Source organism: Netta rufina (genome assembly GCF_964035555.1).
Source record: "Netta rufina genome assembly, chromosome: 2".
Lineage (NCBI taxonomy): Eukaryota > Metazoa > Chordata > Aves > Anseriformes > Anatidae > Netta > Netta rufina.
Window position 1 is genome coordinate 146,983,035 of NC_140124.1, and position 27,210 is coordinate 147,010,244.

General features: G+C 40.4%; 1 protein-coding gene across 1 annotated transcript; it reads left to right on the plus strand.

The window, feature by feature from the left end:
• The first annotated feature begins 68 nt into the window (after window positions 1-68).
• Window positions 69-25,820, plus strand: TBC1D31 (TBC1 domain family member 31). The gene is made up of 22 exons (XM_084281498.1): window positions 69-160; window positions 3,000-3,146; window positions 3,572-3,687; window positions 5,610-5,788; window positions 9,477-9,628; window positions 10,050-10,209; window positions 10,471-10,671; window positions 11,887-12,060; window positions 12,879-12,958; window positions 13,061-13,207; window positions 13,490-13,623; window positions 14,606-14,739; window positions 15,359-15,538; window positions 16,536-16,768; window positions 17,331-17,483; window positions 18,546-18,681; window positions 19,520-19,612; window positions 21,219-21,359; window positions 22,371-22,565; window positions 22,989-23,139; window positions 24,693-24,809; window positions 25,501-25,820. Exons 1-22 carry the CDS (start codon window positions 84-86, stop codon window positions 25,641-25,643), a joined length of 3,243 nt encoding a protein of 1,080 aa, XP_084137624.1. The 5' UTR covers window positions 69-83; the 3' UTR covers window positions 25,644-25,820.
• Window positions 25,821-27,210: the final 1,390 nt, after the last annotated feature.

Consider the following 27,210-nt stretch of genomic DNA (forward strand, 5'->3'; position numbering starts at 1 on the left):
TCCCCCTATGGACAAAGCGGGGTTGGGCCGTACCATTCGCGCGACCCCCCCTTCCCCCGTGTGGCGGCCGTTTAGCCCGGAGGATGCCGAGCCGGGAGCTGGGCGGCCGCAGCCAGGGCCCGCTGTGGGGCCGCGGGCCCGGCCCGGCGGCGGGCGGCGGGTAACGGCCGCTGGGGAGCCCTGAGGCGGCTGAGGGGGAGCTGAGGGGGACGGGGGGGCTCAGGCAGCGGGCAGGGCCGTGGGGCAGCTCCCCGGTGGGTCGTGGGGGGGTGGAGTGAAGTTAAATCGAGTTAAATTGAGTTAAATTAAGTTAAATTTAAATTAAATTAAATTTAAATTTAATTAAATTTAAGCGATCTGAAGGCAGGCAGGAGGACGGGGGGTGGGCTACAAGCGTCCAGGCCTGGTGTGGGCGGCCCGAGGGGCCCCCAGAGGGACCTTTTCCCCTGAATTCCCCCAGAACTTTCCCTAAATTATCCCCAAATCCCTCCTGAATTCTCCCTAAATCCCTCCAGAGCTATCCCGAATCCCTCCTGAATTTCCCCTGAATTATTCCCTGGTTTTGTGACCCTCCTGCGGCATTCAGGTGACCCAGCATCCAGCTCCCTCCCCCCAGACATTACAACATTAAAACAGGAGAAGTAACTCCGCAGCACTCCACCTGTCACCGTATCGCTGTAACGGCGCTAGGAGCGATGCCTCACCTGGGTAACTGGGGATTTAGCAACACCGTGGTTTGTACTGGAAGTGTGCCACCAGCAGGAGCAGGGAGGTGATCATCCCCTGCATTCAGCTTTGGGCCCCTCAGTGCCAGAAGGACATCGAGGCCCTGGAGCGTGCCCAGAGCAGGGCTACGAAGCTGGGGAAGGGCCTGGGGCACAAGTCCTGTGAGGAGCGGCTGAGGGAGCTGGGGGTGGTTGGTGTGGGGAAGAGGAGGCTCAGGGGAGACCTCATTGCTCTCTGCAACTGCCTGAAAGGAAGGTGTGGGGAGCTGGGGGTCGGCCTCTGCTCACAGGTAACCAGTGATAGGACCAGAGGGAATAGCCTCAAGTTGTGCCAGGGGAGGTTCAGGCTGGAAATGAGGAGACATTTCTGCTCAGAAAGAGCAGTCAGGCACTGGGACGGGTTGCCCAGGGAGGTGGTGGAGTCCGCGTCCCTGGGGGTGTTCAAGGAGAGGTTGGACGTGGTGCTTGGGGACATGGCTCAGCGGTGACATTGGTGGTAGGGGATGGTTGGACCAGGTGACATTGGAGGGCTTTCCCAACCATAATGATTCTGTCACTCCACCTTATCCTCTGTGTAACCAGGAGTGTGAAGTGTGTAGTTGTCCATGTGATCTTTCAGATCGTATCGCAGATGGAGAACGTCACTGTGTACGTCACTGAAGTGCTAAATAGTACACAGGTGTTGAGGTGCTGCCCTCAGAGATAGGATTAGATGTGAGGGTTACAAGTAATTTATTCCAAAGGCTGAACATCTCTAATGATGCAGCAGTTACACATGCTGAAATAGCTTATTTTACTTGAACTCAAATGCTCCAAATAGCTTATTTGGAGCTTGTGAATGTCAGAACTGTCCTGAATTTGTTTTCTGTTTGTTTTTATTTTTAATGGCCTTAAATACCAAGGGCAAATTCCCACGAGATTTTAATTAAAAAGTATGTGAATACCGTCTGGCCCAAAATGAAGAATGCTACTTTTGGGTACCTGTGTGGTGTTTGGCATGGGAAATCTGAGTGCAGCTCCATGAACTGATCCCTTTATTCTCCTAGGTTAAATTGGCAGCAAGGGAATTTTTGAAAGGCAGCAAATGGTGTTGAAGAAGGCCTGGGAAATTCTGTAACTACTTTGATAAGTCGCTTCAGGGTGTTTTAGAATCGGAAGTCACACTTCCTATTTTTATGATGTTAAAGACACTAATTTATCACAAACTCTTAATTGAAATAGCTTATTATCTTTCTAATTTCATTTTTATGGCCCTTCCCCTTTATCCCAGAAAGGAATGGGCATAGCAAGGCAAAGTACAACGAGTTTTATCTCCAGCCTGTACGATTGCTGCATGGCCTCCTGGGTTTCCCTCGCACTTTGTACAAACACCAGCAGTTGTGTGCAGGCGCTGGCTTACGTTTTCTACTCTTCTGACACCAGGATCTTACACTGCCATGGCCACAGCGTTCTGTAAGGGCCCTGCAGTCCCTAATCCACCTCCCAAAACAATTGTTTTTCCCAGAATTATCCAAGAAATCCAGGAGCAGCAGACCTCCCAAATCTTCCTGTGCTGCTTCCTGGAAAAACCATCCAGTTCTGGCCTCTTCTGCATGTGAGGTTCTGTTCTGCACCTGGCTTTGTTTTATGCTAACAGCGTGAGGCAAGGAGAGAACGTGAGAAAGCAGAAGCTTCTGCTCTGTAATATCTCAGATGAACAATGATAAAAATGGCCTGCCTTGTGCTTGTGAAGACTCTGGGAAGGAGTAATATTAAAATGGATTCCCCTATTCCCCCACTTCTCTACATCTAATCAAAATTGCTGTTTTGTTTTGTTTGTTTGTTTCTGGTAATTCTTCACAGCTTTTCAGTTTTCTCTAGCTTGTTCCTTTACAGTGACAACGAAGAGGCAGGTTCCTTGCTGAGCGCTGAACTGGGTTTTCAGATAGTTTGGTAGATGATAGACCAGCATACGAGTTATTGTTACTCAATAATATGAATGAAAATCAGTTAACTGGGAGCCACATAAGAGGACCGCAAATGTTGAATTTCCCCCTGCCTGCTTTCTTTAACATCTCCTGACTATAACTGCCTTCCAACGTAGTGAATGACTTCCTCTGTTTAGTATATTTTTGTATTAGAAATGTGTTTTTTATGGAAGATTTCTCATAGAATGCTATGAATGATTAGAATTCTAAAATGATAATCTAGGAATCTGTAAATTCTAGGTCTTGGAAAAATGCATGTTTATAAGACAATTCTAAACAAGGTTGTTTTTGCTTGCTTTCTTCACAGAGTTATAGTGAACATAACTCACACTGCCCCAGGATCTCCTTCAAAGACAATACGGTTCCTGAATGTGGCGTTTGACAGTTCTGGAGACTCCCTCCTTGCTGGAGACCACCAAGGGAACATATATGTTTTTGACCTGAAGGGAAACAGGTAAGATTTATATCAAGACATTGTAATTATCCTGCTGTCTGCATCACTCAGGGACATGGAACCTGCCTGCCACTGTACCAGTTACCTGTGTACTATTTTATTAGTGTAGCTGTTCTGAAAAGATAAGAGGGTTGTAACTGTAAACTGAACAACCAGCAGTTTCAGAGATCTTCAGTGATTAAAGACTTAAAAAAGATTGTCATTTTGTAGGAGTACATTAATGTCTTTTCAATTTTACACTACTAAGTTTTACGGTATTAGCAGTGATTGTTGTATTTATTGTAAGTAGATATGGTTTCATTGCTCCCTTCCTTTGAGTTAATTTATTTCTTGGTGAAATAAGTTGAAACTGTTTAAGCCATTACTTCACCTGACATAATGACCCCAAGTTTGCTAACACAGTGAGGCCGTGTATTTTTAAATAGGTTCAACCTCGTTCAGCGAACAATGCAGGCGTGCACTGCTTTGGCATTTAATCTTCGCAGAAAGACGGAATTCCTGGTGGCTTTGGCAGACTATTCTATTAAGTGCTTCGATACAGGTAAGCAGAAGTGTGAAGGTTTATTATCTGGATAGTTATGAAAGCCTTTATAATTTTAGTTTCAATCTCAATTTTTTGCAAATCGATTGAAGTCTTTTATGCATCTCATACCTTGTGTTTTTCCCACCACCACCACCCCCCAGAAAACAAAAAAGTACGCAAGTTGAGGCCTGTGAGGCCTGTATGGGTTATGGTCCCGGGGGTAAATAAGCCCTTCACTTTGTCAGAGCTTCCTTTTCCTACTGAGTCACACAGGCATCTGTTTAGCTGAAGGTTGGCACAGGATCAGGATTATATATTTTACTTTTTTAACATAAATCTATATATATTTTTTTAGAACAAGGTATTCTGTGTAAAATCAAAGCAAAATCAGTCAACAGCGTGTTAGTTTCCAACTGAACCAGTTGTGAACTATGTTTACAGTAAAATACGTAAATAAAGTAAGCTTATATACTGAAAGAATTGTCAGTTGTATTGAGAACGCCAGCAGATCTGTATTGTTATTCAAAAACAATGTCAAAAATTAACTTCACAGGCTAGCGGTGTGCCTCTGACTTGATTAGAAGTTAAATGGTGAAGGGCATTGACAATTCATTCTTCCTGACTTAACCTGTCAAAATTATATCTGTAATGTCTCACATCTGGATTTAAGTCTTTTTAAAAAGCCATAGGAGTCACTTACCTGCAATTTGAGCAGTTCCAGTCTGATATTATTAGTGCAGTTTTTAAAGTAACAATGTTTGCCCAAATAAGAGTAGGAGATAAGGCCTTGAAATCCTACCAGCTTTTCCTTTCAACCATGGTAAGACCAACCATAGTTCTTGGATGCGTTTAAAGAAATATTGCTAATTATCCCATAAACCTGCATGTTTTTATGGCTCAGTTTCCAGATACCAAATCATACTGAAGAATGTTTTAAAATGTAAGTGATCTTCACATAAGTCAGCGTCAGGTGAGCTACTCTTAGAGGTGTGTTCGATAATAGTCAGAGGGCTCCGTCCCCTGCTTCAGAAGCCCTTCTCTGTAATCCCTTGTCATCCTCCTGTGTGACAACTGCTTTAAACAATCGATTCTCTGTAAGCCAACAGAAAGTTTGGCTGTTAGGCTTTACAAGCTGCGTTACAGCCACTTCCCACCCTCGATGCCGTAGCAGTTGGTCAGCCGGAAGCACCCCGCGGGCAGGCAGGCAGACTGCCCCGTGTACGTAGTCTGATTGCCACAACTGCAGTTTAGCTGCTGAGGAAGGATTAGTGGTCACGCAGTCACCAGTGGGAGACAATGTAGTCAGAGAGCTATTTCCTCAGCATGCAGAGCACAGCAGAAAAATGTTTTGGACTCTAAGAGAGTTAATGAGATGTTGCTTTCTGACTGTACTTCTCTACAGGCATTGCCCATTGTCATTAAACCTTTTTTCCTTGCACCTGTAAATAGCTGCGTAATCATTCACATGGATCGGCCACAAGTCAAAACAAGTGGAGAACTCTAACTAGAACGTTCAGCCTTCTGAATATTCAACTTCTAGATATTTCTGCCAGTGTTCACATCAGATAATCTGCCCACGAGGCATGCTGAATTCACCTGATCTTAACATTCTTGATTTCTTGCGATTGATTGTTAGCCTAAATTAAACAAGCCTGTGCAGGTTGGATATCTCTGTAGAACTGAGAGTAATTTATGAAATCTGTTACTTAAGCCTGTTATTTAGAGATGAAGAGGTTATGTTTATCTGAGGTGTAATAATAATATGAATACTGATATGTTAGTTTCTTGTTTGTTGGATTGTGATGGTAAATGGTCGTATACCAGGTGTGTTTAAAAGTCTCTTTTACAGCGTAGTGCTGGCAATGAAGAGTATAAAGTTCATTGCACTTTGACTTTCATATCTTTTATTTCTTTCTTTATTTTCCCATCAACTCCTGCAGAAACCAAGGAGCTAGTTAGCTGGATGAGAGGACACGATTCTTCAGTGTCTTCCATCTCGGTCAATGGCTCAGGCAGGTATGCCATCACTACCTCCAGTGATACAGCACAGCTCTGGGACTTGGACACCTTTCAAAGGAAAAGAAAGCTGAACGTTCGTCATTCTGTGGGTATACAGAAGGTGAGTAAAGAGCAACTGCTAAAGGGCAAGCAAGCATACCTCAGCAGGAGTAATCCCACATGCTGAAGTCACAGTACAAGGGCAGCAAAACAGAGGGCAAGATGTATGAGGAGGGGCTGAGGTCCCTTGGTTTGCTCAGAGCAGAGCAGGCTGAGGGGAGGCCTCATGGCGGCCTGCAGCTCCCTCACGAGGGGAGCGGAGGGGCAGGCGCTGAGCTCTGCTCTCTGGGGACAGCGACAGGACCCGAGGGAACGGCATGGAGCTGGGACAGGGCCGGGTCAGGCTGGGGGTTAGGGAAAGGTTCTGCACCCAGAGGTGGTCAGGCACTGGGACAGGCTCCCCAGGGCAGTGGTCACGGCACCGAGCCTGCTGGAGTTCAAAAAGTGTTTGGACAATGCTCTCAGACACATGGTCTGATTTTGGGTCATCCTGTGTGGAGCCAGGGGTTGGACTCAATGACCCCTGTCGGTCCCTTCCAAGTCAGGATATTCTATGACTCTGTGATACTTCTAAAAATTCAGCAGAATCTTTCCTGCATTCCTTGGGCGTACCTCCCTGACTGTTAGCCAGTCACGTCACCCAGACCAGTGGGTGGTCAGCAGTTGCAGAGAGCTGCTGGGAACATGAAAGGAACCGATGAGGATCTTTCCTCAGAACTTGGTCGGCTGTGACTGTGACCAAGCCAATCTAACCTGGAATTTGGCCTTTCTTTGACCTGGGGATGGGCTCAGATGACCTTCAGAGATCAGTTCCAACCTGAATGAATTTGTGATTCGAAGGGTGTTGTTCAAAAAACAGTTTGGGGGTGATGATGGTGACTTAGTCACCACCACCTACCCCATTCAGCTGCTTATTCCAAAGCTTCTCTTCCTCCTGTGCACACTAAGCACTGAATGTAGGAGCAAACACACTGAGAAGTAACTCAGCAAAAAAAAATAAATTGCTGCATTTCAGCCTAGTGGTTTCTTTGGTTTGGTTTGCTGTGCACTAATACTGGAACAACGCAGGGGAGGAGAAAGAGTACGTTTGTGTTGGGGAGTGGTTTAAATAGGCCTCCCATCGTGTTACCCTGCTTTAAATAGGGCTGCTTGCGCCACCAAACGTCAGACTTGGGCATTTGTACTGCAGAAAGCACCACTGCAGTGCCTGAGCGTTGCTTACACACGTGCTGCCCTACAGTGAGTAGTCTCACACGTACCACTTCAAACCAAAGTTCTCATCAGACCGGTCACTGAACAGCTGTGCTGATTCTGTACGGAGCAAGGATCCTCATTTGTGTGCTTTCACCGTGTACTAGGGCAGGCAGGAATTTTGCCAGCCTAAGTAGTCACCTGCCAATTAGTGGGGGAGATCATGTATACGTTTTTAGTTGCTTTATTAAAGCTGCTCTTAAGTGCACATCACAAAAATAATTACCAGGTCTTCCCTCCAAAGCAGGCTGCATTTCTTTAGTTTACAAGATGTTTATTATTACAGCCTTTCAGTTTGTAAAGGAGGCTGACAAGAAAGATGGAGAGAAACTTTTTACAAGGGTATATTGTGATAGAACAAAGGGTAGGGGGTTTAAACTGAAAGAGGGTCGATTTAGATTATATATTTGGAAGAAATTCTTCACTCAGAGGGTGGTGAGGCCCTGGCACAGGCTGCCCAGAGAAGCTGTGGATGCCCCATCCCTGGAGGTGCTCAAGGCCAGGCTGGATGGGGCTTTGGGCAACCTGGGCTGGTGGGAGGTGTCCCTGCCCAGGGCAGGGGGCTGGAACCCAATAAACTTTAAGGTCCTTTCCAACCCAAACCTTTCTGTGATTTTTCTGCTGCTCATCTTTCTTTGCATAGGCTACATGCAGGGGCTGTTTGCTGATGAATGACTGTTGGAATTTGGTAGGATCAGGATGTTACAATGCAGAAACAAACTTTTAAATCCAAACAGTAGTGACTGCGGTTGGGTGAATAAATCACTGTTTGGGAAGCAGGAGTCTGCAATTTTGGTTTGGCTCCACCATTTCTGAGATAGGACTTCATGCAAGTAATCCATTTTATCTGGATTTCATTTTGGAATAGAGATAATGATGTTTGCTCCTATGTCATGATTCCAGATATACAGATAAGTGCTTTATTAAAGATCAGATTTATTATTAGACACAGCCATGACGCTCATTGTCCAAAGTTGGACTCCTGCTTGCTGGTTAATTTCACACCAATCTGTAGAGTCCTTTGTGGAACCCTTTTATTTAATCCCAGTTTGCACTCGAAAACACACCTTCTGTTCGTCTGGTATAGGACAAAGCTAAGTTAAAATGACAGAGGCCAAGTTGCACGCTGTAAGAATGGCAGGTGGGGAAAAAAAGACAAATGAGGAAGAAGAGCTAAAGAAAAAACATCAGTAATGACCATTTTCAGAGCGTCGCTGCTCATTCAACAGCTGCGTGTGACCAGCTTGTGGTATTTTTCTAGGACAAAGCAGAAAATGAGGAACTGCTCATTACTCCAGCTTGCCAGAACTGAAATAGCAACTTTAAACCCTTCCTAGCGCTTCATTTACTGTTGGAAGGAGCAACAGACTTTTCTGATGATAAAGAAAAGGTGGAAATCATGCGGCTTAACTTCATCCGTCTGCACGATAGGCATTTACTCTCATTTCATTGTCTAGGCTTCCTCAGTCCCTGAGGGAGAAGGGGCAGCTCAGTCTGTCCAGACAGAAATTACTGTGGTAGGTGAGGAGCCTTTTTCCTCACAGGTAAATTCTGCTCACTGTCAAGTGACAGAATTGGGCTGAACATCCAACTTTTGGTCACCAACATTCAGCAACATGAATCCTGTCCCATGTATCCAGAGCTCAAGGCCCAGAGAAACCATTCAGACCAAAACTCTGAACTTCTTGGCACTGACTGCAAATCTCAGCTAGTGAACCCTTCAGGTGGTCAGTACCTTGATCAAATAGCCAAAACCACTTGGAATTTAACCTTCAAAATTATAGCTATGGGGAATTGTCCAAATTTTTTTAATCAAAAGGAATTACATGTAAACAATACACCTGCTGAGAATAATAATAAAAAATACATTTACAAGCTTTTTGATTTTATCTTCTTTCATGGCAAACTGCATTTTATAGTTGCAGAACACACTGCTAAATCTTTTACAGTGTTTCTAACATTCAACAATTGTATGTAAAATTTAGGAGCTTAAGTCTGAAGGTAAGTGCTTCGCAGACTGCATTTGCAGGCTGTTGAAAGCTGAAGTTAGTTTGTAGAAGATGCAGCAAGCTCTGCAAAACCCTCCAGTGCTCAGTGAGCAGTTCTGGTTCCTGGCTCCCATCCTTTGCTGCTGCTGGCTGCATTTTCCCAGCATCTATTTTATACTCTCTGTGACTTTCATCAGGACCCTCCATAAGACAGTCACAAAAATAACCCAGGTAAAGATTTGTGCCATTTTGGTGAGTTAAACTGGCTCAGCAAAGGGTACAAGTTCTGAACCAGCGCAAGGGAGAGCATGCCAGACATGTCTGTTACAGGAGAAAGGATCCCACTGTTTGTGGGATCAAAGCCTCGCCTTGCAGCTGCATTACACAGTTACCAAAATATCCATACTGTCATGCTTTCTTGCTCTGTTTTATTCTGCCATTCACTTTGGTCCAATGCAAAGTGTACTTCCTTGACAATGCCATTCCATTTTTTCCTTCATATTCTTTCAGGTGTTTTTCCTTCCGTTGAGTAACACCATCCTCAGCTGTTTCAAAGATAATTCTGTTTTTGCATGGGAATTTGATACTCTGCACTGTAAATACCAGTTGCCAACTCCAGTAGAAGGCTCTACATTACTGTATAAAGTCTTTGCAGTGACCAGGTAAATTGCTATTTTAAACACTCTAAAGGCAAACCACAAAAACTGTAATTTTAAAACAGCTTTTCTTTTCTTATTTGTCATGTTTTGTGGAAGCATTGAGCTATATGCTATGGTAAGCTTTTGAAATCTGCCATGACTGATGCTTGCAGCAAGGATCAATAGCAGTTTTTATTATAGTCCCATAGTAGTTGAAATAAAGTAATTTAATTTAATGACCACTAAAATAAAGTTCATCTATTACAAAAGCAATTTTATTATTTAGGAGCTATTTTGCTCTTTCAGGAGAGTAAGACGGGAATAATGACAGATTCCCAAGTGATTTGAGGGCATAGAAAGAAATGCATGATCTCTGTCTCTGTAGCTAGCTTAAATTCTAATATTCTGATGAGTACTGAGAAACTTTGCCTCCCCTGTGATCCAGGGATGGCCGGATTTTTGTAGCTGGTGGAAAATCAAATCATCTTCACTTGTGGTGTTTAGAATCAAAGCAGCTGATAAAAATAATCCAGATGCCTACAAAAGTACGAGCTGTTCGCCATCTGGAATTCCTCCCGGACAGTTTTGACGGGGGCTCCAATCAGGTCAGTTTTAAAAATAATAATAATAATAAAAAAACTTGAGAGGGGATATTTGGTTAATTGATTCAACACAAGTACTTTCAGAGCTTTTTGAGGACAGTGGGGAGATGGGCCCATACCATAGAAGGGGAAAGCTATTTTGCTGAATGTTTGTTCAATTGCTCTTAGAGTTTAATGGAAGGTCAGTCCTTAATTTGGTATTCCTTTGGTATCCCTCTTTGTTTTACAGTGACGGCATTACTGATGAATCCTTTTAACTTACAGGTCCTTGGAGTATTAAGTCAAGATAATATGATGAGATTTATCAATATAGAAACATGCAAACTGCTTTTTGCCATTGGGAGTCACGAAGAGGGAATTAGCACAGCAGCAATTAGCCCGAACGGACGGTATATTGCATCAGTAATGGAAAATGGTAGTGTCAATTTATACAGTGTCCAAGCTTTGACTCAGGAAGCAAATAAGGTACAGTGTTTCACATTTCTCATAGCTGCAGTAAATCCTATTAAAGGTGACACTTGTCCATGTAACTTTTGTATCAGCAGTAGCTTGCTGATGTATCATTGGCTTAGAAGTGTGGCAGTGTCATCTTTAACACTACAAATAGAGAAAAAGTGGTTTGTTGGGTTCCCTGCATTGTTATTCCAGCCGGTCAGGTAACATGATGTTTTCAAAGTGCATCATTGTGTTTCTGGTTTTGGGAGGAGGGGGAGATGGCGTTGCTTTCTACAGTGATTTGTATGGACTGATTTTACTTTGTAATGACTTTGGGGGGAGATAGAAACAGCACAATTGCGCTGCTTCTGTTCCATTTCCTACCAGGAAATGCCTTGCAACTAATGCTCTCTTAAACTGCAGGCATGAATGGTCTTTTTGTTACTGTGATTTTGTTCTTCTTGCTGTGTTATTGGATACCGGCATCCATCATTATGGCACAATCATACTCCTAATCCTTCCTAAATAACAAACATTCTAACTACCAGCTCTTATTTTATTAAAGTAATTTATTAATGGGAGTCAGGTTTCTAAATCCAGAATTCCATGTATCTTTAATCACCACGTCTTTGAAGTAAACAGTAACCAGCTTTGGATAATGAAGGAGTTGGAGCTGAGGAAGGATGTGTAAAGATGTCACACATGCATTCCATTTGCACTTTTGCTGCCGGGTTGACATGAACTGGGATAGCCACTTTGTTCCTTGCTTTCCCAATCTCCAAAATTGAATTAATGCCTACCTGACACTGATGATTAATTTAAGTTCGTAAAGGTCTTTTGTGTGCCTTCTAACAGGTGCTATAGAAATGCAAAGTGTTTTACTAACAGTGAGAAACATACTAAAATAAATAACCAGAATGCTACCTGGTACACATTTATGCTATCCCACTTGTATTTTAGTGTTTAAACAAGGAAATAGCATGATGTTTGGTTTGATGTTTAAAAGCTACATAAACATTCTCACAGTACTTCTTGCTAGTTCATTACGGCAGCTTAATTCACTGGCATATATATTCAGGAGTATACAGACCATATGCATTTGTTTCTGTTATAGCTGTGGCTCTCTTCTTCATGGTATGGCCATCAAGCTGAAGGATATAGCATATAAAATAGTTAGCATCAAATTATAGTGTGATTTATTCGGTCTTACAAAATGTTAACCAAGGTATTTTCGCTTAATATTAGCCTCCACCACCCCAGTTCAAAGTAGTGGAGGATTGGCCCAAGTGCAAGTCAGAGGCAAATAAGCTGACGAAAGTGACTTCAGGAAGGTCAGAGCAGCCTTGGAAATCCAAAGGAAACAAAATTCAAACGAGACTGCTGAAAGTGCAAGCAAACACATCGCTTGAAAATAAAGAGGTAGGAAGAAATTACAGATGTTTTGTTCTCCAGACTGCAGCATTTAAATTTCATTGCAAAATAAAAATAAAAAAAAAAACAAAAAACATTAGAAAATAAGTTCAGGCACTGATTCACTTGGATGTTTGAGCAGAGTTAAGGGAGTTTTACACCATTTGTGCTCGCTGTTCAGCCTGTATTATGTGACACTGCCAGAGCTGCCATTCCTCCAGTCAGGTTTGGGTACCTCTGAAGTTGTTCAAGGAACTTGTGACACATTTGCTTATTTGCCAGATCTGATCTGCTTCCCTGCTAGCAAACTGCACTTCTAAGATGCCTGCCTAGAAGCTATTTCATTCTTTGGAATTGTTCAGATGATGCGTTACCAGTACATTTGTTTCCCTTCCCTCATCATCGTGCCGCCTTCTCTTTATGTCTTTATCTTGAGTCTCATATATATAGTCATATATGCATATATATATATATATATATATATACATGTATACTCACAAATATATATTTTCTCCTCTGACATTCAGCAGAATATAATCCATTCCTTATGTAAATATTCTTTGTCTGACCATACCCATCATTTATTTATGTATAGTTTCGTCAGTCAGATTCTGTCTGCTTTTGCTGGAAATCAATGTCAGCTGTTTGATTTCAGCAGAAAATGAATGATCCATTGAATTACCTTTGTTGTTGAAAAAACTAGGATAATGTAGCTGTACACAGTATAGTTTTTCTTTAATATTATGCTAAGAACTCCACTATTTAGCTACTGAGCAAGGAAAGCTAAAGAACAAGAAATCCTTTATCATTGATTCCCTATTTTGTAGAATGAATTGCCAGGTGGATTAAATAAGAAACGTTTACAGGCCTTGTTGAAAGGATACGGTGAATATCCAGCAAAATACAGGTACGTTTGTGTGCATGCTCATGCTTGCACTAAATCAATTTGCGTGTGTTTACTGGCCTATGAAAGAGAAGCTGCTTGACTAAGTCTCCATTTTAATTACAGGATGTTTGTTTGGCGTTCCTTATTACAACTTCCTGAAAACCACTTAGCATTCAGTAGCCTAATAGATAAGGGCACCCACAGTGCGTTTGTGAATATTCAGAATGAGTATCCGATCAAAAGCAGGAAACTGCTGAGAGTTTTACAGAGGTAAAATGTATATTTATATTTACTTAAATATTATAGCTTTATATCTTCATATATTGATCTGAAGCGTATGCAGTAGCTGGAATCAGCTAGAAGGAGAAGTCTAAAATGAAATAGTAATGCCCTGATGCATTTTTGGTTTTGTAACCGGTATAATCCTGCATCTAGTTTGAATTTTGCATGATAGTATGATACATGATACATTTTATATGATAGTATGATAGTTCTAAAATGCATTTGTTTGAGACCAATGTTTTCTACACCTTTTCTTGCCTTTACATACAGGACCTTATCAGCTCTAGCTCACTGGTCTGCTATCTTTGGTGAGACGCCTTATATTCCTTTGCTAGCGTTCCCATTTGTAAAATTATTCCAGAACAACCAGCTGATCTGCTTTGAAGTTGTTGCTACAGTAGTAGGTAGGTAAGCAACGATTTTCAGAAGTCATAGATGATGCAACATGTTTAAGCTTTCCCATGCAAAAGAGTTTTTCCTGATGAAATGAATGAGGTGCTTTCCTAAGTTGTTACCAGACTCTCTTTTAAAGGTATTACCGGGAATTAATACATAGCACTGTACATTTAAAACCAAAACCTGTTTTTAAATCAAAACAAAATATTAGACTTCCTTTTGCAGTACTTGTAGCAAAACCAAGCAGTTTTACAGCATTTGTAAAGTCTAACCAATAAAAATGACTGTATCTTGCATAATCACATCATATTTAATAACTAAAATCTGTATCTGAGTTATGGGAAAAGAAGTCAAGCCCACCTCAATCAAAGGGGAATGATCTCTTTTAAAGTTTTACTGTGTTTAGCTGTCACATGTGGTACCTCAAAATTAGACATTTGCTGAAAGCTCTCTATGGCTGTCTTCTGAAGAAACATACTAAATTGAAGTGCACTACACTGAAATTAGTTGTTGCAGCTGCTTCTAAATCTGCAGAAGATATGTGCTGCCAAGCATCCATACACACTTTGCAAACACATGCTGTTAGTGAATAAGTACCCAAGTTTACCAAAATTATTCTTAGTATGTTAAAAATTACTTGATCCAGGCTTTAGTTCCACGAGACAGAAAAACTGGCTTAAGCATTCCCATCGGCCTCCAACCACCTAGTCGCACAGCACACAGACTTGTTTCATTTTATCTTTGAGCCAGATTAATTCCCCAAGCTGGTTCACAGCGTGCTGACACACTCATGCCAGTGCAGCTGGAGGAGCAGCGAGCGTACTGTGGAAATGGTTTAGGAATAAATGGTAGGAGAGATAGGAATGCCTCAAATAGACTTCACTTAAAACTTCCTCTTAAATTCACAGACATCATAAACAAACCTTAAGGTTGTCAAGAGTCTTCACTTTGGATTACAATGGATTGTGTTTTGTTTTGTTTCTTTTTCAGTTAATTTTTGTCAGCACTGGTTTGAGTATTTTCCCAATCCTCCAGTTAATGTCCTTAGTATGATGGAAAATATCTTAGCACATCATGACAAAGAACTGCTTCAGCATTTTATAAAATACAACGTGACTTCACAGGTAACATTCTAGCCTACATTTGCATATGAAATGTCATCGCAGTGAATGACAGATAGTGCACTAGTGTTTTATTTTGACATAATTCTTTTATTGAAGGAGTTTTCGTTAAATAATAGTGAATGATATAGGAGTATAAAGAATGTATCATTGCTTTCCTGCAACTTTTCTTTTTGCATAGTCATAAATCTCATGTATATGCTACTGTAGTTCTTAGAGATCCTTCCCTTTCAAGTGTATAGTGCTTGAAAATCTACTGGCCAAATTGTAAATGTATTTTTACTTTCCTTTTTTTTTTTAATTCAATGTAGGTGTGATGAATTAATTTTGTAAGTCAAAACCATAATTATACATGTTTATCATTAAGGATGATTTTAGCTTCACAAAGCTAAACGCATCCAGTGAATTAAGAAAATTATGTATATTTACCCCGTATTCATTTTGAATGTTTGTAGTGGGGAATGAAGCATATCTTCAAATATTCTGGTTTAGTTCCTATTTCTTTCATAAATAAATAGGCTCTTGGTATAAGGCAATAAATTTTTATCTTATTTCTGTGAAAGGAATAGTAAAATTCTACTAATGGATTGTTTGTTTTTTTCAAATTTCCCAAATGATGTAGGTTTATGCCTGGCCTCTTCTAGAAACCCTGTTCTCTGAGGTTCTAACAAGAGAAGAATGGCTCAAAGTCTTTGACAATATCTTCTCTAACCATCCTTCATACTTCCTAATGATTGTTGTTGCCTATATTGTATGTTCCAGAGCTCCACTGCTTCACTGCAATCAAAGACAGGATTTTGAGGTAAATGTGTTCTTTTGAAGTCAGTCACCTGAAGGTGTTGCTACAGAGAAGTGTGAAACACCATTAACTGTTGTTAAGGAGTTTTGAAGGAGGTGTTTCAGTTTCATATTAATGTATTCTTATATTTCTGAACAACGTTGTCTAGTACCTGACAAATGCACAATAAATTAATAAAACGTTGAGCAATTTCCTGCAGTTTCATGCAACAAGATCTCTAGAAGCTTTCATAAATTTTCTAATGCCACTAAAAGTTATTTAGTAAATGGCAATGGTTCATCAACCATAAAATAATTCTGCCTTTTATTTGGAGTTCTAATATTGATTTGTGTGTGTGGAGACAAAAGACAGTAATTCTGTCATGTTGTTTCATTATTTTGCTTTCAGATTTATGAAGTCAGGCAATATTATTTGATGTTCTCTGATGCTAAGCTAAAATTTTTTTCTGATGTTTAGCTTTACAAGGGAGGAGGAGGATTTTTTTTACATGAAAACATCTCTGTAGACAAAGGGTTCCACCTTGACAATGTGCTTGTGAGCATCTTGACAAACATCAGATAATATTATTGCTACATTCTTTCAATACCAACTGAAAGATTCTCTTGATGAAGATCTTTGATGGGAAGAACAGTCCTGCTAGAAGAGGAACTTCTGTGGTTCATGTTTAAACACTAAAAGTTGAGTGAGGTCTATCCAAGTGGTAGGAGTGTCTTTTTGAGCAGCTGGACACTCTTACATCACAACAAGGTACCCAGATCTCTTCACAACTGTCATTGGAAGGGAAGGAAAAGAACCCAAGTATACTTCTAGAAATTGAAGGCATTTGGCCCAAGTCACTTGAGCCCACGATACTTTACTAATCAGTAGGGCCAACTTAATCACTTTTTTAATCAACGTTTGGAATATAGAGCTTGCTAATTTACCTAATTATTCCTACATAAGTATATTAAAAACATGCTTAATCTTTTGTAGAATGTAAATGGAAGCATGTCTCTTACAGTATTTCTTTCATCATCGTAACAACCTGGACATTAACGTTGTGATTAAAGAAGCTTATCATTTTATGGAGGCTACACCACCAGATATCCATCCACAACGTGTGCTTGATGACTTCATACCACTTACAAAAGGACAGTACCCTGTATTTAATAAATATCCCAAGTTCATTGTGGATTATCAATCTCAGGAATGGGAGAGGATCAGACAGGATGAAATTGAATACTTAAGAGAAAGGTATTTACTGGGAAAGCTGAGGACAGTGTCAAACTGGGAGGGACAGGTGGATACAATTCCCTTTTCCTGTTACGTTGTGTATGCTTGAGAATAGAGAGGCAATATGTTTTAAAAAATGGGGAAGATAACTTTAACATTCAAACAGTTACTTGGCTTGATGTGTTTAAGTTAATTTTGTGGTCTAAATACTGGGCTGCCAGTCCTCAAACTTGAAAGCTTAGAAGTAAGAACCTAAACTGTTAATGCTGTCACGTCCAACTTTGTGAAGGGCCTTTCCAATCTCAAAATTGAAATCAGTGGGAACCATGATTTCAAGAGACATTTAGAAATAATTTTTTGTTAAGAACCTGAAGAAGATGTCTGCACTCATCTGAAATGCCCTGTTGTCTGTAGAAGTCAGAACTGTTGATCTTTCCCATCTCTCTCATCTTTCTCACTCTTTATCAGTACATAAAAGGGATGTCATAGTCTCATGAATCACGTTTCAGTTATTGATTTCAAAGTAACCAAGTAATTGCTTGATACTTGGTGTGATATATGGACATGATCTCCTTCCATTTAGACAATTAATGCATGAGTTAGAAGCTAAAGCACAGGAACGGAAGGCAGAAGATGAAGCTTGGTATCGAAAGCAGGAATTGCTTCGAGAAGCCGAAGAACAAAGGCGAAAAATGCTTGTGGAAGAAGAAAAGAAGTTGGCGGAACAGAGGCAAAGGTATTATAATATGAGAAACATTAGGGGCCTGGCTACAGTATCCTGGTATTACATTTTTAACCATGAGTAAAGGAGAAATGGCCACTAATTTGTATAAATTGAAATGTGGGAAAGCAGCGTGGTCTGGTGGGTCAGATTTTGGTGTGGGAATGAAGAGATCTGGGTTGTATTACTGCCATACTCAAGGGAATACAGCAGATCAGAGGCCAGGACACTTCATATTTTTGTCTCAGCTCCCAGCCTTTCTCTGGCCTCTCCAGATTTTGAATACTTGGGCAGTCAATTGCTATTTGCACACTGAGACTTCAGGCTTATACTGTGGACAGACTTTAAGTGCAAATACAAGAGTCCTTTACAGTCTCAGAGTACTGATGCTATACTGTACACGTTCTTGTATGTCTAGTGGATTTAGAAAAAAGACTGCTTTATTTATCATTGGCTGAGTAAAGAGTTGAGGTAGTACCAAAGTCATGCCACAGTTCATACGTTTTGCAATTGTGAAGGTTTAAGAGAATTTCAATGTCTCCACAGGTTTTTAGATCAACTAAAAGTAATACTTGTCTTAAACTTCCGTAATCTACAACGTAGGTTTTTATTTAAAAAGTAAGCAATGGGGTTTTCTTTGCCAAGTAATTCTTGAGTTTGTGGTTTTGTTCCTTGAAAGAGTTTGATATTTTGCAAATAAACATAGGACTAATTTTTGTGCTGAAAGAGGTACCAGGACACTGGCAATTATTCTAAGGACTAGTTTCCAGCTCTGGATCATTACAATACTAAACTAGTGCTTATTAACGTACAACAGAAACAGAGCACAGGGCTTCAAAGCCTAATTGGGAGAGATTGCCATTAGAGGATGTCTGTGTGTCTCTGAATTTAATTTCATCTTGTAAATGAAAACTGGGCAGTTGACAAGAATGAGAGCAACTTCCCTAAGCCTTACAAGTTAGAGATTAACTCCTAGTAACTGTTGGGTAACCGTGGTGCGAGCTTGTGCTCTTTATTACTGACCTTTTATAAAAGGTCATAAAAATTCCCATGTTTCTGTTTGTTTTGCCTTTGAAGACTAGCTGCTGTGAGAAGAGAACTGAAAGTAAAGGAACTACAATTTCTAGATGCTTCAAGAAGGCGTTTTCTGAAATACCAGCAAGATCAGCGCCAAATGGAACTGAAACGCCTTGATGATGAAATTGCTAGAAAAGCTGAGTATTGCTCAAGCAATTCTTTTCTTGAAGGTTTATTCAGAAAAATAACTAAGAAAAAATGTAGAACCAAAATTTCAGTTGATATACTGTGATTTGTGACCCCAAAAGTGTATTTAACATGAAGTTACAAGTGCATAATTTAGGGCAATTGTAACTGGCAAAACTCCTGGGAAAAGCCAGATTTATCTGTATACCGACAGTGTTGAAAAATGTAATGAGCTCCTTAAAGGCCTAGTCAATTAACAGTAGTCTGTGGGCTGTAATCAGGCTGCAAATTAACTTTGCCATTGATTGAGAGGCTCTGAAACAGCCTTTGGCCAAGCCTGGCTCTGCTCCTGCAGGGTTCCTAGCTCAAGCTCGACATCATGCAGACGCAGAGAGTGGAGCACGAGCTTTAGAACCTCATGGGCATGAACTGAGTCTTTGCAGAGCCATTCCTTGCAGCTCAGCACCACACTTTGCTGAGTCAGGGAACTGTGAGATTCTTTTTTGCAGCTCTGCACAGGTGGCTGCTCTCATATCTCTGCTGTCCTCCACAGGATTTAGACTTTTTATTCAGTTTGGAGCTACATCTTGCAGATTATTAGTGCTAGATCAAGCCTGACATTTCCCTTATGTGTGACTGGATCCAAAACTGTTCCTGTGCCTCTTCTCTACCTTGCCCTGCACTTTTGATCTTCAGTATTTTCTGTTGTTTGTCATATAACAGAAAGTTAACTAGACCTTAGAAATAGGATGCTGCTTCTGGTTTTGGACATTTTTCTTGATATTATTTTTTAAATGGAGATTTTTTTTTCCTTTGCACTGTTTTCATGTGTTTCTCTTCTCCTCAAGGCATCCATGAGAGAGCAAGAAACAGCTGCCACTGTTCAAGATGTAGAAGTACGACAGATGGAGCTTGAATCACAAAGACAGCTTTTTGAACAGGTAACTGTTAGGGAACTGTACAGATGTTTATATTTAATGGTTCTTCCTTTGCAGTTCTCAGATTTGGTTGTATTCATTCAACCAGACTATGAGAGGAAAAATTTAGGTGTTTTTTCCCCCCTTTTTAATACCCTTTTTTGAATAAACCCTCTGATAATAGTAGTAGTACTCATGGTTACCCATTTTACTGGGAGAAAATGCCCATATCCTCCCCATTTTATTTTTCTTCTGAGCAGAGGCATCATGTGGTTGATGTAGGCTTTATCTGTATACTCAGCTGTCTGAGAGAAGTGAGAAACATGTAAATAAAAAAAAAAAAAGTCTATAACAACATGTTCCTCATCCCCAAAACTCCCACCTTTTCATCTGTGGTATCCAGATATATCTCCATTTTCTGAAGGGAACAGTGTAACAGATTGATGTAGTGGATGAAAGACTGTCTCGTTGCCAGCAACATCATTAAGCAAAAAGGAGTGGATGGTTTGTGGGGAAGGTGCAGTTCCTTTCTCAAATGCCTTACGTTGTAATCCAGAAAGATCATTATTTAGTATTAAAGGTTTTTATTTTGATAAATATTGTTCAAAAATAAGTTAAATGAGTTAATGAAAATGGTTGACAAGGCTGCCAGTCAGACTTAGTAATGTGTGTTTGACTTCTTAAAGCTTTTGGCCATAGACTTTTCATAATTTATGCTGACCATAACTGGGCTAAATTTCTTTTAGCATTTATTTGTTAAATACACAGCCAGCTGCACTGTGGCTACAAAACGCAAACCGGGCTAGGATCACTGGTGTTCCAGTCCATGAAAAGTCAGCTGGTTAAGGGAATTAATTCTACAGTGACCATCCTCTTTAGGCTAGAAAGGCACCAATTATTTAACTAACCAAGGATATATGTCTGCCCACAAGAGCCTGTACAGGCAGGCTTTTACTGCCCATGCCCTGAACTGTTTTATGCTGTCAGCAAGGGTCTGTATTCAATCTTCGAAGGCCTGTTGAGAGGCAGTGTATGTTACCTGTGCTGACACAACTCAGCGGATTCCAGCGGGACTGGGAGGGGATTTTGCCTTCTTCAGAAAAATGTAGATGTGCCCCAATGAATGTGAAGAAAAGCTGTTAAGAGTTAAAATTCTCTTTCTAGATCTAATGCTGATTTGTATTATTTTGACAAATCATCTCTACATTCAATCTGCAGATGTGTTTATTTTAAGTCCCTGTGCTATGGAGCATGATTTATATTTGTGAAGCATTTTGAGGTTTTGGCTAAGATATGCCATGAAAATGGAGAATATTTTCATGATTAATCTAATTTATTTAAGTTGGAATTTTGCTTTCCTGTTCCATTGCAATCCATGGAATGGAATTACATCAGCATAAACCTGGGAGATCACTGTGCTGACTCAGGCTTAGTGTAATTCCAAGTGGGTAAAACAGCAGGGAATATCACTTCCTTGAACAGTTATGGTAGGTTATGATATGCAGTGGGATGAGATGTGTGGATATATTCAAATACTAGTTTAATGAAGTTTTAATAAATGTTTAAAGAGAGAATTACAAAAGTGGGTTAGCAGCTTAGCAACAATAACTTATGCTGGCGTGTTTGGCAGCATCTTATCAAAGATCAAGAGAGCTCCACGCAGGAAATGAAAGAAGAGATAGATGCCAGTCGAAGAAAGGCAGATCTTGAAGATCACGTTGTTCAGCGATTGATGGAAACGGATCGAGAAGAAAAACAGAAAGCTCAGATGGTAAAATGATTAGATTTTAACACGAATTTGGGGAAGTTAGTGTGTTAACTAGTACAAGTGGTACTACTTAATGGCGTTTCAATTGCAATTAGCTAGTCTGAGCTAACGTGAAAATATTTTGAAGGAAATCTATTTTCTAGTTACCTGTATTAATAGATCATGATGACATGCTAAAAATTTGGACACTTTTGAAAGTCTGACTGAAGTGTCCAAGCAGCTATATAACACTGAAATTCTCTGGGACTGCCATGAATATTAATTTTCCTTCGTTTTCCAGAACTTAAAAGGAATGTAAGACTCAAAAGTGCTCTTCAGTATAAGTTCCTCCTGTTAAGGAACATGTTTTATTTGTAACCATAATAAAACAAAAGTAAGCCACAAAGGAACTTTCAGTTGATAGTACTTGGCAGGAAATTCAGCTGTAGAAGCTGTCTTCCTGATCACAGTAATGAATGTGTATGGCTTGACATTAGGAATTGTTCAGATTTTCAAGCTCAGAACTTGTAACTGCACAGTTGGAAAAATAGTTGCAGCTAACCCACTACCCATATGCTTGTCATCTGCATTTATATTTTGTCTAGAAATAAACATATGGGTCTGAATTTTTGTAAACAGCCTTCAATTTTTGGAAGCAGATGGATGTGGGTGGAAGTATTGGCATTCAGGTATCGCTCTTATGTTAGGAGCACCTGGAAACGAAATGTAATCCGTGGTAGGAAAGCAAAATCCCCAAAATCACGGAGTGGGCTTATGTCTCGTTTAAAAGGCCCTGGGTGAGAGAAAGAATGTCAAGGATGTAAAAGAAGCAGAAGACAGCCCTGTCAGATGAGGCAGCTTGCTGTAATGAGTGGGGGAGTGGCACTGCAGGTGCAGTCTCCTACTAGGGACATCTAACAGTGATACTGCAGGACACTTCAGTCTGACAGCAAAACATCTTCCCTTATCTGTATGTAAGGCTGTGTACTTGAAATAAAGCAAATGGATTCCTGATAAGAAAGATTTTTTGTTTAGGTGGCTGAAGAAAATTTAGCCAAAGCAGAGCAGAAATGCATTGAGATCAACTGGAGGTTGCAGGCCTTGCATAAACTAAGGCACGATGATAAGGACCGTGAGAAGCATTACGAAGAGATAGCCAAGCTCCTTCACGACAACAGGGTAAAAGAAGCTGAACTACTGAAGGCCTTGAGGGAGGCAGAAGAAAAAAAGGTATTTGCATTATTTCTTTTCCTAAGGGGGACTGGCACACACGTAACTGTCTTTTGCCCATAACATAATATAGCATAAAACTGAAAGATATTGACTAAGAAGTGTTTATTAGGCAACTCCTTTACAGTTTCAACCAGGAGTTTCTGAAAGCACTAGAGCAAATTAATGAGGATATTTTAGGTTTAGGAAAGCATGTTCCTAATTGTGTAAGTTTCTCTCATTTTTTCTCTAGCTCAAGACTCTTAACCTTTCTCCAGGTGTTTGAAGGAGAAACTTTTGGAAAATGAAGCATTCACTCGGTGTAATAACATAGCTTTTTATTTAAGGATGAAGTGTAGTCTGTAATAACCCAGATGGTTTTGCTTGTTGCCTTTTTCCTGTAATACATCTGTCAAAGATGCACTTAATATCTCTGTTGCGCAGTGGGAAGAAGTTACACGGAAAAAAGCACAACTGGAGGAAGAGCAGAAGGCTGCTGCTGCAGCACATGAACACAGGAAGCAGTTTTTAGAAGATGAAATGAACGATGCGTTAAATTTGGCTGAAAAGCTGCAAAGAGAGGATGCCTATTTTGGTGAGTTTAGAGAAAATGCAGTTCTGGGTATCAGGCATGAAGGCCTGGACTCATCAACTGAGTACAAACAAAGAACGTAATGCTAGAGATAAAGTACTTTACATGAGCACTTTTTGGCAGTGTTCTTTCATGTAAACAGTATATAAGGCCAGACTTATACAGAAAACATAGGATAGTTTGCACTGATCTTTCATCAGATTGGAAACCTCAGTCTGTAATTTTCTGGTTGCCTAGAAGATACCTGCTGCTTGGGGTGCCTGTGGTAGAGGCATAGATATTTTCCATATGGATGAAAATAGTTTCACCAAAGGTTATATGGGAGTCTTTCATCAGGCATTTATATCTTTCAGACCATCCCACTGACATCAGTCCTGCCTCCAACCTGATCAGTACTGTTCCAGCCTAACTGTAATTCCAGTCATATGATGAGCTGGCAGAATTAAGTTGCCCTGGCTGTTTTTGTACAGTTACAGGACACAAGATGGAGTACAAACTCTCCCATTTTATCTCCTTCCCTTTGTTCCCTAAATGTTGTCTTCATTTCTTCATTTCTTTCAGAAGGTAGGATTTTTCAGATCCCTGTGATTTCATAAACAGTGTTATTTTGTAGGTTGCCATCAGTAGGGACACTTTTCCTTCTTCTTCCTGTGCCTGGCACATGCTCTTGTATCAGATCTGTTATTCCTAGGCTACATGACAGGCTAGAGCATCTTGCCTATCCAACTGCACGTTAGTCCTTATTTTCCAGGACTAGAACTTCAGTCACATCTGATCTAACTTCGCACCACAGAGTGTTGAGCTCCAGACCAGCACAGAGGCAGTGCTGTGACCGGGAGCAAAGGAAACGATGGGAACAGCATTTTTGGTAGGAGCACAGGCTTATGTCAGCTTAAACCAATCATAAACTCTCATCCCTTAGAAATCCTCAGTCAAATAACATTTTCTTTACTTACACTACCACCAAGTGACTTTGCCAAGTGTTTGTTCACAGAGAAAAAAAAAAAAAAGGTATTTGTGTCCTTCCAGGATTGGCCACTACATCCTTCTGAAATGCTGCATTTGGGTGGGTTTGCAGATAAATATCTTGCTCTTACATCTCCTCATACACACAAGATTAGTGATTAGTATTAAGACTGGATGATTAGTATTGCTTTCGGCAAAGTTTTTTCCAACTTTGCCCTAATTTGCCTGATGGTTTTAATATTGAGTAATTTGCAACTGTAAGTTATTAAAATGGGTGTCTCCTTCTAAAACTGCAAGTACCAGTAGACATATTCCGCGTGAACTTAGTGGCCCATTTGTTAGAAGATTAATTATATAGGAAGAAACAGCACATGTGGAACTGTCATTAGTTCAAATGAAGTGCAGTGATGCATGCCTTTGACCCATGGACTGAAAACGACTAAATTCTGAGGGAATTCTATTTGGCACGTAGGAGTGAGTGTTCCAGTTTTGCTTCCTGCAGAAAAGCTGTTTCACCTCAAGCAAGAAAAATTGACTAGGAATTTAAACCCTTAGAGTTTACAAAGACACCTTCTCTCCATTTCTCACAGAGAGACTGCGTGATTTAAAGGCTGGATGTACAGGGAGAGGGGTAGAATTCCAGCAGGTGCCAAAGTCTGGAAACGTGTGTTTGAATGATTTGTCTGCATCAGAGTCATCATCATACGGTAAGTTTCTAAGTTAGAGCCCTCCTTTCCCTCACATTTAGCTTCATATGCATTACTGGAACACCTAGGTGGGTGATAGAGTCATTATTAGTCATGTAGGTGATCAGTGGATAGTAAACCAGTTTATTGTTGTATTACACTTCACACCTTAAAAAAAAATCACTACCAGGAATAGCACAGGTAGGAAGTGCCTGAGGCATGTCATGTTATGAGACTAGTCATTTTAAACCTCAGCCTAGTTTAGTCTTATTCTGACCTGATAATTTTACCTGTGTCTTCATAATTATGTATGATTTGGGGATGTTGGGCATGTGTAGAACTGTCTTTCATGAAAATCCTACAGAGAGTTATAGTCAAGAACTAGTCTTCAGTAATTTCCCAAGGACTGCCAATGAAAGCACAGACTTGCATCTTACCTATAAAACTCCGCATGCAACAAAAAACATGTTTCTTTGGACCTGCCATAGCACTCCAACATCTGACCTTTTTGTAACAAAACATAGTTTACCCTGGTACCACTTTCAAAGAAAATTGCTAATTGATTTTACAGGCTGTCGGGCTGTCTCAAGTACAACAGTATTCATTAATAAAATGTAGTGTTTCTCTACAGGAGTTACCTCTTTTCCAATAAACATTTGTGGTATTTACGGAAAACAGTTGCAATATTAATTCTGAGTTTCTTGCATTTAAGTGTCTTCAGTTAGAAGACGAGAACTGGCATGCCAAGAGCGGGAACTGATGGCAGAAGTCAGACAGCTCAGACAGAAGCTTACTGCACAGGCTCGAGTTAGACATCCTCCAACTCATCTCTCATCTACAAAGTGGACAACTTGAGATAATGTGCTCGGGACCTCAGCTGTACTTCTAAATTATCAATCACTGAAACCCTAACTATGTGTAATGTGATTTAAGATTGATCATAGGTTGTTTATTTTAAAGGCCTTTGGAAATATTTTTATATAAAAAATAAAATTCTAGCTAGAAAAATGTGCAGTGTTTGTAACCTCGTTATTTTCTCATTAATTATAATACTATTTTTACTTGTAAAATAAACTCACTTTTTACCATTGTTATTACACTTGGAGTATTTGTGTGCTTTATTGGCTCTGGTCAAAGCCATGGCTTGAAGCAACAAACCACTGTGAAAATACTGCTTCTGTGAGTGATGTGTAAGTGCATTCTGCAAGTTGCAGCAGGGATATTTGCAGTTAGAGGAAAAAAAAAAAAGAAACTTGACAGCGAGAGCCAAACACTGAAAACAGGGCCCAGAGAGGCTGTGGAATCCTAGTTGCTGGAGATGTGTGTGTATATTAGCATATATATTAGATGCATATATATTAGCAAAGCACATTTCCTGAGAGAAGGGAGAGGAACTAAATAAAAATAATGATTTTTGGTGCTACATGGCTGATTTTCACTGGCTGATGCTTTTAACCAAGAGTACAACATTATGTCCCAAAGACCTGGGACTTAATTTGTTCATTTTCAGCCAGATACACTGAAAATCCCTTTTAGTTTTCTATGTATCCCATTCATTTGAGCTCCAAGATAAGAACACACATTTTCAAAAGCTCCAAAGCAGCAGTGTAATCCAGATGTGATACTGATAGTTGAACGATGCTGGGATGCAAAGAAAAATCCCTAAACCTCTTGCCTAGGTGTTCTGCTTCCCCTGCAGTTTTGATGACACTCTTTGGGGCAGCAGTATCAGAGAAGGGCTCCTGTGAGTGCCAAGCATACACGGAAGGCAGGCTTGGGCAATACCGCTGAACAGCTCCTCTTCGTCACCTGAGGCAGATGGCAGCCTCCCAATTTCACATTAAATTCCGTGAAGATGTAAATGCCAGAGGTACTTACTTATTAAATTAACATACTCTGTGTCTAGACCCATAGTCACATTAGCAGGCACCAAAATTCTTGGAAAACTCATCAAAGATCCTCAGTAGAGCTCGGGGAAAGTGTAGCAGCACTGTTTTTTGAAGAAAAACAGCAAAGAAAGATCTTTGGGATGCAGAATGAGTAGATGCAAAAACTGTCTTTTTTTGACAACTGCAATTGTCTTAGAGTTTACATGTGATTATCTCTATATTTAAGAGGGGGAAAAAAAAAAAAAAGAAAAAAAAAGAAAACCAGATTTTTGGCTAGCACCTTGGGCCATATGTGTACACAACTATGGTTTGTAAAAGATGTTGCAGTTGTGTGTTATTGGGACGGGTTGCCCAGGGAGGTGGTGGGGTCACCGTCCCTGGGAGTGTTCAAGGAAAGGTTGGACGTGGTGCTTGGGGACATGGTTTAGTGGGTGACATTGGGGGTAGGGGGATGGTTGGACCAGATGATCTTGGAGGGCTTTTCTAACCTTAATGGTTCTGTGATTCTAGTTTATTAGTGGTCAATGGTTCTA

What these genes read in the sequence shown, in the direction of transcription:
- TBC1D31 (XM_084281498.1), top strand. Translation starts at nt 84, where the DNA reads ATGCCGAGCCGGGAGCTGGGCGGCCGCAGCCAGGGCCCGCTGTGGGGC. An exon ending in TATTAAGTGCTTCGATACAG is followed by an intron (nt 3,688 to 5,609) that starts GTAAGCAGAAGT and finishes CAACTCCTGCAG; the next exon opens with AAACCAAGGAGCTAGTTAGC. An exon ending in AAAGACAGCTTTTTGAACAG is followed by an intron (nt 19,613 to 21,218) that starts GTAACTGTTAGG and finishes CGTGTTTGGCAG; the next exon opens with CATCTTATCAAAGATCAAGA.